Below are 14537 nucleotides of genomic sequence, written 5' to 3' on the forward strand. Positions count from 1 at the left end.
GGGTTGGGGTGCTGGGGGTTCATGTATATATTTTCTCATTAGATATGCTGTCGGGATAAAACTTGATGAAACATTATTTGGCAGAATCGCCTTCGGATAAAGAAAGAGAAGATTAGATTCGAATTGCAAGTCATACCGTCTCGTAAACTGGCGTACAAGCACTGTATGCAGGTCAGAATTAAGCTGGAAACCGAAGCTTTTGTAAACCGCATCTCACGAGTATAGTACCCCTACATGTCACATCCTTCCTTCGGCTTGACGGACACAACAAAACGGTAAATACTTCATTCAACATGAAGAAAATCTCATCTCATAACGCCTGCTAGATAAACTCGTAGGAAAACAGAGATTACACAAAACGAAACCACATCTACCACGTCTAACCATCCTCAAAATGTTAGGTCGTAGAGAAATCCATATAACACAATCTATCACACCCCGTCATCGTCGCCGCCTCTTCCCGCCTCTCCGTTAATCACAACCCCGGTTCCAGCTAATGCTTCCGTCATCCTCCGCCTCTGCTCTTGAATGATTTCTGTGCTCCGTGCCTGTTCCGCCTCTAGTTCCCTTCTGACGCCTGCTAGCCTCTCTCGAACCCTAGCTCTGTTCTCAGCGTTTTCAAAGTGTCGGAATAATGCCTCGTCACCTAAATCTGCCGGGAGAAAAGTGCTTCTGAGAACCCTTCTGCTGCTGTTGCCCTCGGCGTCGAGTGCTTCGTCAACTTCGTCGACCTCTGTTCGTATCGAATCTGAAGGGTTTGGGTGTGAAGAAATCGGCGGTGGCGAAGCAGTTGTTGGAATTTCTAGTGCCGCAACCGCAGCAGCTGTAGCGGTGGAGAGGGCAGCTGGTGCTGGAGTGCTCGAGCTGGGAAGAACACCTGCCGTCTGGAACATGTTGATGGCATCGTTTTCAGCTCTACGTAATTCACGCCTAGTCGAACGAAGTAGAGCAAATTCGGAGGCGAGGAGGTCGATTCGAGATTGCATTGTGCGGATTCGAGCTTCACGGATGCGAAGGGAGGTGTAGTAATTTTGGGAGCCGATGTCGGGAAGAGTTGTCGGAGCCGTGCTGGAGGTCGTAGATGCAGCTGGGTTGGCAGCAGAGGTGGAAGGCTGTGTATCAAGTGCTTGATTGAGTGCCTGGCTGTGCAGGGAGAGGGACTCCTCGAGACTTGCAGCGGTTTCGTCAACGCTGTTGAGCATGTAATCCTGAAGGGCGCCGATACGGCGGATTTGGTTTACAAGAGTCTGAAACGAATCTTGGTTTCGGGCGCCCGGGGAGCTGGACCTTGCTGGGGCGGTAGGTGGCCATTCTGTCGAGATGCTGGCCGATCTTCGCGGTACCGGTGGGGGGTTGCTGATAGTTGCTGCTGCATTGGACGTAGATACGGCAGTGGTAGCGGGGGTCAGATTCGGTGGAATGCCTGCAGCGCTGAGTGCTCGCTCCCAAGCTTGGATGTCACGGCGTTCACCAGTGCCTCGGTTGGAAGTTGGCGCTCGGAGGCCTAGAAGCTGTTGCAGAGCGGATAATTCGTTGGACGGGGCCTGTGCAGTGTTGCTATTCCTAGGTTGAGGGGGTGACGTCTCTCGTAAGAATTCACTCAGCGTGAGCAGCTGATCGGAGGCAGGTTGGATCATCTGAGGCCTCGATCGCTGTGAGGTTGTTGAAGTGGTTGGGAGCGGTGGAGTGTGATAGTTTGCATTCAGGAACCGTTCCATGTGAGCTGATCGTCGTTCTCCACGTTCTCGACGACTACGTTCCATCCGAGCGGAGAGATCTCTCTCCCGTTCCCGTTCCCGTTCACGGATCTGATTCTCGTGTTCGCGCTCATTCTGGAGGTCTTCGATTTCAATGGTGTCGGAGGAATCGAGGATATGACGACGAATGGGTCGGGATCCAGAGTAGATGTAGTCATAGGCAAGAGTACCAGTGCCTCGTCCTGTAGATGTTGAGGGACCGGGAGCGGGGGGTATCCGTGTGGAGGTTCCGGAGGAGGTGTGGGTCGAGGTGTGGATGTCGCAGCGGTTGGTTGCTGATGCCTTGTCCAGCGTCTTAGCGTCTGGCGGCGATTCCCAAACTACAGACAAAAGAGAGATTAGTGGAAGCTCATCGGCTATCCCTTGACGATGATGCATATGGTTCGGAGACTGTACTAACGTGGTATACCCATTGTGATGAAGTCGAGGTGTTTGGCGGACGGAAGGAAGCTGATGTGCGATGAGGTTGAGGAATGTGCGGAGGGGAAGCCTGCATACGCAAAGAAAGGAAGAGAGAGGAACAACAATATAAAACCAACCTCCCAAGAAAATAATTAAATTAAATCCCAGCGAGGAAACATCACACGGTAAAAAAGAGAAAAACCTATTTACGAAATCAAAAGACGCCCCTGTACCATACTGTGCGATGGGACGAAATTATAGATATCCTGGGCGTCCAAGGTCCACCTTCCCAAGGCTTGCAGAGATTTACTTGTGTGCAGAGGGCACACGGGGAATTCGAACATGCACAGGGGGACGAGCTCCAATCAGAACAAACTAAGCACATATTCCCCCAGACTTCGGATTAGAGGTTCGAGGTGCTAGTAGGCTACTTTGGCTTCGGTGCTTGAATCAGGAGAAAGGGGAAGTGCTTCGAAGTTACATCGATGGTACTGTCTACGGGGTGACATGTGCAAGCTCCAAGCTTCGGCTGCGTACCCGATACCCCAGATAGAATGCATGAACCGACGACTATTCTTGTTCAGGCTATCCGAGGAGCTTGCAAGCTTAACCTGTTAATTGGCCACTGTCGAAATCATGGAGGCAGCTTTTGTTCGAACAGTCTATTTGTCGGAAGACTGGTTAAAATTTTGCTTGGAAGCCTTGGGATATCAGAAAAAATCGCGAAATCCCAGGTCCGGGTTCATGATGTTTCATAACCGGAGCATATAGTCTGTATATGCAATATCATATAAAGTGACAGCTAAACACTCATGTCAGAAGGAAGCCCTTTGAATGGCCAGCGATAGGGACTAATATTAGCAAATTCCATAGATAACCGATACTTCTCGCTTCGGAAAATTCATGCAAAAAACGAGCTCACATATGTCAGTATGTCATATCTTGATTGCTCAAATCTGCACAAAGAAAAAAATTTTTCTGGGAGGTGGAGCGTTTTTTCTCGGGACCGAGGGTAGAATAACGATGTGGATGGAAGGATGCTGTTGTTCTTGTCAAAGAAAAATATCCGAAGCACTCCAGTCGAACCTCTGCAAAGGTCTGGGGCCAGGCTGCACTAAACTTTAGTTCGAGATACCTGCCAGTATAGGCCTGTGGGGCACCCCGCTTGCCCGTGGACCCACCGAATTGACGTGATCCTTACTAGGGGCTACGACGATGTTGGATTTCCATCTTTGACGGTGCTTCATCTGGTCTGCCATGGCCGGCGCTCTGGCCTCTTCTCGCTGAGGGATATATCAGGATCGCAGTCCCAACAAGGGACCGTAAGGCTGACCAGCCGGTGATGGCTTCGTTTCAATCTTAGCGAAACAGCCCTGTAAAGCTCGGCTCGGGTTTGATGGTCCAAAAGACTGTCGATATGGGTCATGGAACAGGCAAGTAGCATGGTAGACTACCTAACTAGACTCGACGTCATGCCAGGCATCTCTGATGAGAGGGCCATCCAACTTGTCTCGTCGCCAGACTCTCTTCAACTTGTGCATTGGGCATTCGGTACACAGTTGTTATTATAATTAGCGATATGATTCCATTCATGAAAGCCCAACAAAAAGCACATCAGATGAATGAAATAGCGCTAGCCATGCACACATAATGTACGAGAAGAGGGTGTATGAGACCAATACTTACCTTGTTCTAGTGGTATACTTGTTGTGGTATACTTGTCGGTGCATTGATGGCGATGCTGGCTTGTATCGCATTGTATGTCTTGCTGGCAGTTGGCATTATGAGTTGTTGCATCGGTTGACAAAGAAAATCTCTTTAAAAAAAAAAAAAAAAAAAACTTAAGAAGGACAACATTTATCAAAGTCCTCCTCTTCCAATAAACCATACAGTCCCTGGTATGCAAGTATTTGACCCTCGTTAACGGCATTCCATCGATTCTGATATCTAGTAGAGTTCAGAGGTCACTAGTCCCGAGTCGCGTGGAAGTTCAAACTCGGCAGAAAATTAGCCACCGTCATTCATCAAAATCCACCGATCGCTTGGCATTGCATTGTATCGGAATTTACATAAAAACCAACTCACCCACCGGAAAGTCGGTAGTCTCGCTGCAGATATCTATACGGTGTAAGCAGGAAGAAGAGGGACTGTGGTGCAGTGCAGTGCTTATCTTGCTCACGGTAACGGTAACGCCGTTGGAATAGGAAGTTGCGAGTCTAGCGGGTCTATAAAGCTCCTACCGCAACCTGCAGCCGATCTGGTCTTCAAACCATCTCAACGTCCCCAAAAACCTCCATCGAAAGAAAGCCGCCTCACGATCGTTGCATTGGCTATTTTAATATCTTCCGGTCGGGCCACGAACGGATCAATTGACGACTTGGCAATCGCCCAGCTCCAAGGTTTCTTCTCTTCTGCAGCCAGCCGAAATAATACCCCTAATCACCTTGCTTCCCGTACAGCCAAAGAATCACCAACGTGTGCATCCCAGTTGCCTAACGGGACGTGCATACTTAATCCTACAAGAATAAATATTCATACCGACCGAGAACCTCCCGGGCTGTCTTCGACCGTTCGACTTTCCCTATCACCTATTGGCATCATGTTGATTCTCTAACACAGGCCTTTCGTCGACACGTTCTTTGAACAGTTCGGCCCTTGGAAACCGTTATCGAGCTTCGACCAACAAAAATAACACTTCAGACTGCCATCTATCTATCTATCGCCAAAGTTCCGATTACGACAATTATATTTCTGCACGCCACCTCCCCTTAACCGCAACTTCAATTCACAATGATAGATTTCTCTAAAATCGATTGGTCCGCCTGGTTTGAATTAATCCGCCCTCCAAAACTAAACTTTATCACCCTTCACTATTTCTATATCATTGGATGCTCCATAATCGGTTCGATTCTAATATACCCTCTCAAAAATCTTCCCTATGTTGATTGTCTCTTTTTCGCCACTGGATCAAGTACACAATCCGGCCTCAACACTGCGAATCTAAACACTTTAACAACATACCAGCAAGTCGTTCTCATTCTTGTACCATGGATTACAAATCCCATCGTTATAAACACCGGGGTGGTGTTTATCAGACTTTACTGGTTCGAGAAACGCTTCGAAACAGTGGTCGCGCAGAGCAAGACCCTCGTTTCGGCGCGCAGAACCATGTCTAGACGAAAATCAGAGACTGGTGACCAGGCGGAGCGTGGTGTTGGTAGGTTTTCTCCTCGACCTCGTAATACCGAAATATATTGACTTGGTTCAGCCGGTAGGAAGATAACGGTTCTCTTGAGTTCGGGAAAGAAAGCCGGTCAATCGGAAAAGACTGAAGATCAAACGACTAGTGGGAATAAGGAGCTGCAAGAGTTCAGGAAAAATGCTGCGAGTGGGTTCAATGGACCCAGCCGTCCTATAAAGTAACGACACACTGCTTTATTTGATTGTGCTATTTATTTATCTATTATCAAACCGCTCTAACACAAGTAATAGTTTCCCGGGGTTAAGATCGAGTCATAGTAGATCGAGATCGGATGGAAATCATCAGCTTGCCATGAGGCAGAGTAAACCCGGCGGTTTCTTCCCTGACACTATCAACGATCAGGATGATTTCGCAATTGAGGATGACGACGAAGCCTCTCAACGGCCTCCCTTGTCGCCGATTCCTGCCAATACTGAATTAAGTGGGATCTTGGAAAAAGGCGGCGAGACCTCCACTCCTGGGCATATCAGTTTCGCAGAACCGAAACCTAAGCGGCGAAAGGATTCCGAAGTATACGTTGTACCTAGCCCTTTTGACGTCGAAAACCGTAAGTTAAGAGTATCTTACATTAGACCTTTCGAAGACTAACTTGTCATAACTAGGCGGGTCTGGAATCGCACATAAATTCGTTGATGGCGGAGACGAGGGCGAGGAAAGGGGTCCGAAAGATGAGGACCAGACACTACCACCTGTCCCAGAAACCCCTGGTCTAGTCAAACGTGTTATCACGATCGACGAGCCGACAATGGCCCGTGAAACAATGCATTCAAATACTCGCCAGCGGCTAAGGACAACAACATCTAGAGCTAGTTCTACAGATCAGAACTATTTCCTTACACCCGTCAGCCCCGGTGTCCATCGAGTGCTATCAAACAATTTTCATCGTCGTCGGGGGTCTAGTCCGTCAAGGAAGAGCACGAAGACTGCTGAACCTGCGCCTTACCTTCCCAATACACTTACAATCGGCAGGAACTCGCAGTTTCATTATGGCGAGCTTACCGAAGAGGAAAAGGATGAGCTAGGTGGCGTCGAGTACAGATCTCTGCGTACGTTGGGCTATATTCTTGTTGGTAGGTTTTGTATCTCGCTGGAAACCCTAGAGGGTTACTAAAAGCCGTAGGCTACTTTTTGTTCTTCCAGGTTTTTGGGATTATCTGCCTGCTTCCGTGGATTAGCACCCAGTTAAAATACGCCGCTGTAGTAGCCGAAGCACACCAAAATCGAACGTGGTGGTAGGTGGAAACCACTCTATTTATTTGGATATCGGATGGGTTTGTTGACATTTACTAGGGCAATCTTTACTTCCTCGTCTGCATTCACCGATTTAGGATTTACTTTGACCCCTGATTCTATGGTATCCTTCCAAACGGCGACTTGGCCGCTGCTCCTACTCTCATACCTTATCATTATCGGCAATACGGGATTCCCTTGCATGCTCAGATTTATCATTTGGGTGCTTTGGAAATCGTGTCCTCAGCATTGGGTCGCTAAAGAGAGTTTACATTTCCTTCTCAACCATCCACGACGATGCTTTACTCTTTTGTTTCCAAGCCAAGCTACCTGGTGGTTGTTCGGTGTCTTGGTGATTATGAACGCTACGGACGTCATACTATTCATCGTTCTCGACCTGAATAACTCGGATATCACTTCGCTATCGGTCAACTATCGCATCTTAGATGCTTACTTCCAAGCCGTGTCTACGAGGACAGCGGGTTTCGCGGTTGTGAACTTGGCAAACCTACACCCGGCTGTTCAAGTTAGCTACCTTAGTAAGCATACTCTCGCGATACGCTTGAAAGTTTTATGCTAATCCTTTAAAGTCATGATGTACATTTCAGTTTTCCCGATCGCTATCAGCGTTCGAAAAACCAACGTGTACGAGGAAAGGTCTCTTGGTATCTACGCTGACCATGAAGAGAATGACAACCCCAACGATCATTCCTTTGTGGGTGCCCACTTGAGAAGACAATTGTCATTCGACTTGTGGTACGTCTTTTTGGGACTGTTCGCGATTTGTATTTCTGAAGGTTCGAGAATATCGAACCGTAGTGACTATGTGGGTATCCTGAATATCTCTCATTGAACATTAAGACTGGTTGTTAATACCGTACTAGGCTTTCACCCAATTCGCCTGCCTCTTCGAAGTCATTTCCGCCTACGGAACTGTTGGACTATCACTTGGATACCCTGACGTCAACACTTCGTTCTCTGGTCAATTCAACGCGTTTAGTAAGGTCGTCATTATGGCAATGATGGTTCGAGGTCGGCACCGTGGCTTGCCGTACGAACTTGATCGGGCCATTTTGCTACCCTCCGAATCCCTGCAACAAAAGGAGGAGGAAGATGTTACTTTAAGGTTGCAGAGACGTACTGAAACCCAGGAGAGGGCGGAAAGACGTAGTCTGAGGCCTATGAGCCGGGGCCCGTCAGCAGAGAACGCCAATGGTGGGATTAGCAACGGTAACGCTAACGCTAACGGTGGAATCGCTAATGGCGGAATTGCTAACGGCGGAGCCGCTAATGGGAATGCTAAACATGGAGACGGAACTGGAGTCACGACAGGGTTCCAAATGCAAAGAGCAGCGACTTAGAGGAGTCGCTTGTTCTCTGTAGGGTAAGAACCACCGTTTGCTACTTTATCAACCGTGTGATATTTCGTTTAGAATGAAGGATTCTTCTCGCGCTTCGGATGAGGAGTATATGGGTGTTTTTCTACTTGGGCGACCTTTGAGGTTTTGGCTGCTCTGGCAGCCAAAATGGTCCGGAGGTCCTCCGCTCGTTAGTTTTTCTCTCTCTTTTCTTTCTCCTTTGGTTTTGGGTCCTTATTTCTCTTCCTTCCTCACTTCTCTTCTTTCTTCCCCCCTATTGCATTGTAATTCATGATTGATGCTTTCGCATTCCTCCCCTTCCCCCCCATTAAAAGTGGATTTGTGGGTCATTATGATACTCAAACTTTTTGTGATTTTTGTCCATGACGATTGTTTTGTTTGCTTTGGGAGTATTTCATTGGCACGATTTGACGGTTGCAACTCTTATCTTCTTCATCTTTCATACCCTTTTTTTAATGCCCTTTTCCCTTTACAAAACTTCTCAGTCCATGGTGTTCTTTTTTCTTTCTCGTGTTTTTTTTTTTTTTTTTTTCATTTTCCGGCACGATAGACTTCAAAATCTTTGGCATCATACAAAAAAGATACGGGTGGGCGACTGCTATGGCTTCATGTTGATGTTTTCATCCTTCTATTTTCATACATCCTTCGGTCTATTCTGGCCTCGTGGTCTATTCATTTTTTCTTCATTGGGGGTGGCTGTTTGTAGCCCTCATCGTTATCATGCGTGCATAAAGATCACCAAAAATAGCAGGAATACACTGCTTTTTAGACGTCGGGCTTCGATGCATGTTTACTTTCTCATACCTTATCATTTCTATTTATTTTATCGTTTGCATCTTGGGATCTTTTTTCATATTAGAAAATTCAGTTTCTTGACGATCGACAGCGAACCCCGAGAGAGATCGGTCTGTGTCCGAGACTGGTCCTGGGATTTATTATTTTTCAATGTATATTAACATTCCTCTCATGATAAGTCGAGTTATAATTTCGATCCCGATATAGATAAATACCTATAGGTATTGTAGGAGAGCAATTTGCAAATTTGAGCTCGTTATCGGATTTCTTTCCCGGGTTTGAACCCTCGCTTTAAAGCCCGCTGCGCCTGCAAAAAATTCCAAGATACTATCTTGGGCGAATTACCCTATTTGTAAATACAACAGGCTCAACACAGTATTGATTTTCGCCTCCGGATCTAAAAATGGTCGCTAGATTCGTACCCAGAATAGTCCTACCTATCCTCAGGATAAGGTCCTATAGATACAAAGACCTTTGCCCACTGACAACTGTGTCCTTTGTCCACCGTCGCCTAGGTTCGAACACTATCGTCTTAATTTTTCCTGTCCATAGATCCATTCTGCACTCTTTTGATCGAGTTACTTTTCCGAAAGTAATCAAGCCGAATCTTTACGATTGAACATACTATAGTATTCCCCCCGTTGCATTTACTCTAAGCAAATCTGCTCTGTACTGGTCTCGTACCCAGAGGCCACAAATATATGCTATATTTGCACAAAGCATCTACTTGGTTTTCTAAAAACTACTAGATCCAAGAGGTTTAAATTCCAAATATCCATATCTTACAAAGATGGTTTCCTTTTGTTCCAGCCAAGGGTCATTGCCCCAAACTTGCCAGGTCTGTTCCACGTTTGAAAGGACGCCTGGGGCTACAAATGAATACTCGACTACCCCTGCTGGATCCCCACCCCCGCTCCATCCCCATTCCAACCAGCTACAAATACCAAACCCAATACACAGGATAACTCCGCTCAAACTTCTCAAGGATTGCATAATCTGTTGTATACCTCCTACTCAATAGAAGATTGCAAAGAGGTCTTTGAAGATCCTACGGAGTTACTCCCACATAGGCTGGCGACCGGACACAAGTTCTTTCTAACTTGTCAGGAGCCTGTTCAGGGTGAAGACGGGTTTGTGGCTCGTATTTGCTCGGAACCTTGTGTTCGTCCGATGATTCGAGTCCGGTTTCTCCTATGGATTTGAGTTCGCGATCGGATTATGCTAGGGATGACGATACTGCGTTGCCCCGTGCCTAGACCTGGTCGGATATTGCGGATGATTTGGGAGATACATGGCCACCTGAGTCAACAACGGACAATGATAGCAATCAGGATTTTTATTTAATATCCTGCGGATATCCGGAGTGTTCGTATAAATCTTCAAAATCCAAAGAGTTGTATGATTGTCAAATCCGCTAGGGCCATACCTAGTATCCCGACTGCGGATTTCAATACCTCGCACTCCCGAGCTCCTGGGAGGAGAACGAAGAATTATGCAGGCAAAAGAATAACTGTTACCACGGAGAACAGTTAAGGATAATAACTTGCACGCATTACCTCTGTGAAGGTGAAATAGAATCAGAATATCCAGACTCAGGGAACCCCTCTAGCACGTTCTCCTCCGCCCCAGACGCCACAGAGAGCCCCTCAAGTTCCTCCCCAGACACCCGTATCAATTGCTACTCACAATCACTCCCCAAAATCACAAGCAGGTGCAAACAAAAACTCCAAGAGACTGACGAATTCGCCATCTGCCTATTTCCCAAGATGCCACGAACAATACCGCAACCAAATCACCCTCTCACTTCACAATCGCCTCTGGCGTCATCTCTTCTGCGATCTATGCAATGAAGTCTTCGACACTGAGGAGCTGTTTGAAGTACATGGCCTCTAACACCTCCACTCCTGTGAAATCGGAAAACTCCTTGGCACCATAAGTTTGAAATCTATAAACCCTGAGGAGATTTTACGAAACAGCTTTCACTACCCTCGTCCAACAGAAATCATCCGTGGTGACTACAAGATGAATTACTATTACTGTCCACACGATGATTGTAAAACCAAAGATGGATTCAAGTCTTTCGACCACATGGCGGCTCATCGACGGGAAGCGAGGCATTGGTATTGTAACCAGTGCGAAAAGTACTTCGACTGCAAGGGGGATTGGAAGGAACATCTTGAAAGGTATGAGAAAGAAGCAGTGTTGGAACGAAAAAGGCTAGAGTTGGGAGAGAAACAGCCGCAAGAGCATATGATATCCTTATAACTGAACAATCGCTCGTGACAGAAAAGCAAGTACGGGAGGAGGAGAAAGAGGAGGATGCGCAAGAACCTGTCCCCATCCGACAAAATGTCGATGGCAGACGAAACTAGCTCGTCCTCACACGACCATGGCACCCGCTGAAATAGTATCGAAGATTCACCAAACTGCAGAAAGGAAGAAAAAGACAATAAATCAATCTCCTCACGCAGCTCAACATCACTACTGAGCTACTCCCTTTCCTCAAACGGCAATCGCACCGACAGCAACAGCATCAAAAGCAGTTCAGGCTTCTCCGGCACCGATGTCCGAGAATTAGATTTCGAACAAGAAAAGCAAGAACAAAACCCCGGGTGTGATCCAACTCCTTCCGAGGGCCCAGCTGATCCAAAATACGGATGGTACTTCGTGAACATCGATGATAAAGATGCCAATGAGCCAGTCGTACGGATCCAGTCTACGAGTGATGATGATATTAATAGGAAGATATTGATGAAAAAGACAATCCTAGTGAGATTGAACGTCCGACGAGGAAGTTTAAACGGCTCTATGTATCCTTTTGACACTTCACGGGCTGATGAGTGTTGATTGGAATAGATTGGTTGGATAGTTGGGTGTATCAAGTCCTGTAGCATACCAACAATATATATATCGTTTATAATTTTCTAATCGTGGGTTCTCATATATTTACCGGAGTGGAAGTTTAACATTATGATCCTTAATTCCTATTCTTAAATATGTGTAGCATGGCTAGTACAGTAGCGTTTCTTTCTTAGTATCGGTCCCACACGCCGGCAGGCTACGAATGTCTTCTTTTCTTCTAGTACTAGTTTACGAAGAAAGCCCCAAATACCGGCCACCTCTCCTCCCAATTGTTCCATGTTTACCTATAGTTAAAAACTTTACTAGTCCTTCCCAAATCCATCCATTCTTATAGTTACCCAAACGAGTAGAAACCCCGATTTTCTACTGTAATTTCTTCTCCCTCTCCGCCTCCACCTTCTCAATCTGCTCCAAAGCCGCATCGATCTTCTTCCACGGCCATGTGAACCTTGGATACAAAAATGGTCGCAAGTCGTACCGATTATCGTCTGGAGAGTACTGTTCGGCGTGATACGATGGTGTCAAGATAGTCTGCTTATGTCGGTTGATAGCGTAGTAATAAAAGAAGTTTTTCGTTTTTGTCGCAATCTTTTCAAACAATTCCGGACAGTTAGCACACCCGTTCTCCTATTTGATAAAAAAAAAAAAAAAGATTATATTAGGGGAAACTTACCTCCGCCGGCGTCAACCTCGGATACCAAACATGCAATAACCTCGTAAACATCGCGTAAGGCCCACACTTCTCCACCTTCCTCAGCCTTCCAAAAACACTAAGTTCGTCATACGTCATCCCCATATCCGCCTCATCACTCTGTACATACTCCTTAGTAATAGGCTCCAACTCCGCCGTCGGCGTAGCAGTCAAAAACTCATGGAGTATGGGTATCTCGAATTGATCTCTAGCATAGGCGATAAACCTCTTGAGATCCGTTTTTGAAATCCCGCCGATGGGGTTTATATCTGCGCTTGAACAGTCATATTTGGTGAGATAACCGCGAAGACATTCGTCTACGTTTGCACTTCCTAGAACTAACAGACCACCTTCGAAACCGCGGACCCAGGGGAGAAGTTGGGCGAAGAGGTAGGCGAGGACCATGCGGAGTCGAGCTTGGATGTTTTGTAAAGCCAGGTTTTCGGTTTTAGTTCCACCGTGGACGAAGAATCTAGGTTTTTTGTTTGTGACGAAAGCAAAGAGTTCTCTGACAGCGGTGACGAGGGTGTCCATGTTCAAATCAACGTGATAAGCACCGATTACCTCTGCGAACTCCTTTGCTCGGGATCGGGTTTCGGCGCTGGAGTTTTCGGTGCCCATGAAGCAAGTATGGAAGATACGGTTTGCGAGTTCCTGGGGAGTTTTTGGGACGAATGAGGGGTCTTTTGTAATCTTTTGGACGTCGGAGATGACTTGTTTGTCGTTTCTTTCGATGGCTTCGATGACTAGTCGGCACATGGAATAGACGATCGTAGCGGTTGCACAGCTATCGATACCACCGCTGAGTGGTAGGAAGAATCCAGCCGTCCCTGATCGTCGTAGATAATCCCAAAGCCAACATGCCGGTCCAAGTGCAATTTCTTCTTCTGGGGTATGATATCGAACCTGCATCTCTGGTGAGGGTCTGATACCTGGGTGAATGTACTCTCCACTCTTCGACAAAGCCTTCGATGCTTCGACTCTTGTGTAAGTCTTGCTGTTGCTAACAGCTTGCAATCCCCTCGATGGCGCAAACCTAAAGCTTCGGACTTCCTCCAGATCGACGGTGGCCGCTACCACTTCCACGTCGTTCAAAGAGAACTGAGTCCCCTGTGCCACGACCTTTCCATTGATAATGATCATAGCACAACCGTCGTAGTATAGCCGATCGCCATCGCACCCTTGTTGGTTAGAATAAAGATATATCCCACCATGTTGCAAAGTCGCATTCCGTATCAACTCAATCCTAGTATTCAACTTCCTAAGTTCATGGTGACTTCCACTCGAATTCGTCACAATCTCAACACCATCAAGTCCCATGGGAATATACGGGCTATCAGGCGTAAACAACTCCTCGCACGTTTCAGCTCCAATACAACTATCGGGCGTTGAAACAACCGCATCTCCGAATAATACTTGAGATTGTCCCGTAACTTCTGTGATCATTCTAGGTAGGTAATACATTTCTGTGTGGCGGGGGCGGAGCCATGGTGTGAACCAGCGCATTTCACGGTAGTTTCCATCGTTGGCGAGCCAGATTTTGGGGCGGATGAGGAGGATTTTGCGGTTCAGGGCGATGACGCGGCAGTTGTAGCGGACGTTTTTGTGGGTTATTGGCCTGTGATTGTGGGGGTTAGAGATTTTATGGCATGTAGATGTGGGTGGAGAGAGCGTACATTCCGATATCGAGGATGATGTCTTGACACTCCTCATGGTTTATAATTTTGGCGAACATCTCCCACGAGTGGAGGTAGGTATCACCTAGTTCCGATTAGTCCATGATCTCAAATATATCCTGAATAAGATCATATATCATACCTTCGAGGAAGTGATCCAGACATCCATAGCCACTTCAAACACACAATACAACAGTCACCAACTTTGTGTCATTCACAAGAATGGGATCGAGGAATATAGGAGCTGGTTGACATACGTTATCTCCAACTCTGGGCCGACACGCAGGGAAGCTCCAGCAGCCTTGGCTAGACGAATACTCTCGATGATACGTTCGGCATTGCCCTCGAAATCTAGGGCCCACTGGTTTAGCGAGCTATGTCAACGCCGGATATTGTATCAGTTGGATTGTTCTGATCAAGGTATGTTATATGTGAGGGAATGCATACCAAGTCGCAAGGGTCGTTAGATGACCCATATCGTAC

The 14537-nt window shown here is 46.8% G+C and overlaps 3 protein-coding genes across 3 annotated transcripts; 1 reads left to right on the top strand and 2 right to left on the bottom strand.

Annotated features, from left to right (window-relative positions):
• Window positions 1-431: 431 nt before the first annotated feature.
• On the bottom strand, window positions 432-2170 carry DFL_002178 (uncharacterized protein; the record flags this gene model as incomplete). Its single annotated transcript, XM_067630927.1, has 2 exons — window positions 432-2077; window positions 2158-2170. 2 exons carry the CDS (start codon window positions 2168-2170, stop codon window positions 432-434), a joined length of 1659 nt encoding a protein of 552 aa, XP_067493522.1.
• Window positions 2171-4949: 2779 nt separating this feature from the next.
• Window positions 4950-8012, top strand: DFL_002179 (uncharacterized protein; the record flags this gene model as incomplete). Its single annotated transcript, XM_067630928.1, has 9 exons — window positions 4950-5376; window positions 5428-5578; window positions 5652-5968; window positions 6024-6491; window positions 6542-6653; window positions 6712-7190; window positions 7242-7407; window positions 7471-7477; window positions 7536-8012. 9 exons carry the CDS (start codon window positions 4950-4952, stop codon window positions 8010-8012), a joined length of 2604 nt encoding a protein of 867 aa, XP_067493523.1.
• Window positions 8013-12050: 4038 nt separating this feature from the next.
• Window positions 12051-14530, bottom strand: DFL_002180 (uncharacterized protein; the record flags this gene model as incomplete). Its single annotated transcript, XM_067630930.1, has 6 exons — window positions 12051-12275; window positions 12361-13996; window positions 14055-14139; window positions 14197-14228; window positions 14312-14428; window positions 14502-14530. The coding sequence occupies 6 exons, from the start codon at window positions 14528-14530 to the stop codon at window positions 12051-12053; spliced, it is 2124 nt and encodes a 707-aa protein (XP_067493524.1).
• Between the last annotated feature and the right edge of the window lie 7 nt (window positions 14531-14537).

This window comes from Arthrobotrys flagrans (genome assembly GCF_004000055.1).
Source record: "Arthrobotrys flagrans strain CBS H-5679 chromosome Unknown unitig_3, whole genome shotgun sequence".
Taxonomy (NCBI): domain Eukaryota; kingdom Fungi; phylum Ascomycota; class Orbiliomycetes; order Orbiliales; family Orbiliaceae; genus Arthrobotrys; species Arthrobotrys flagrans.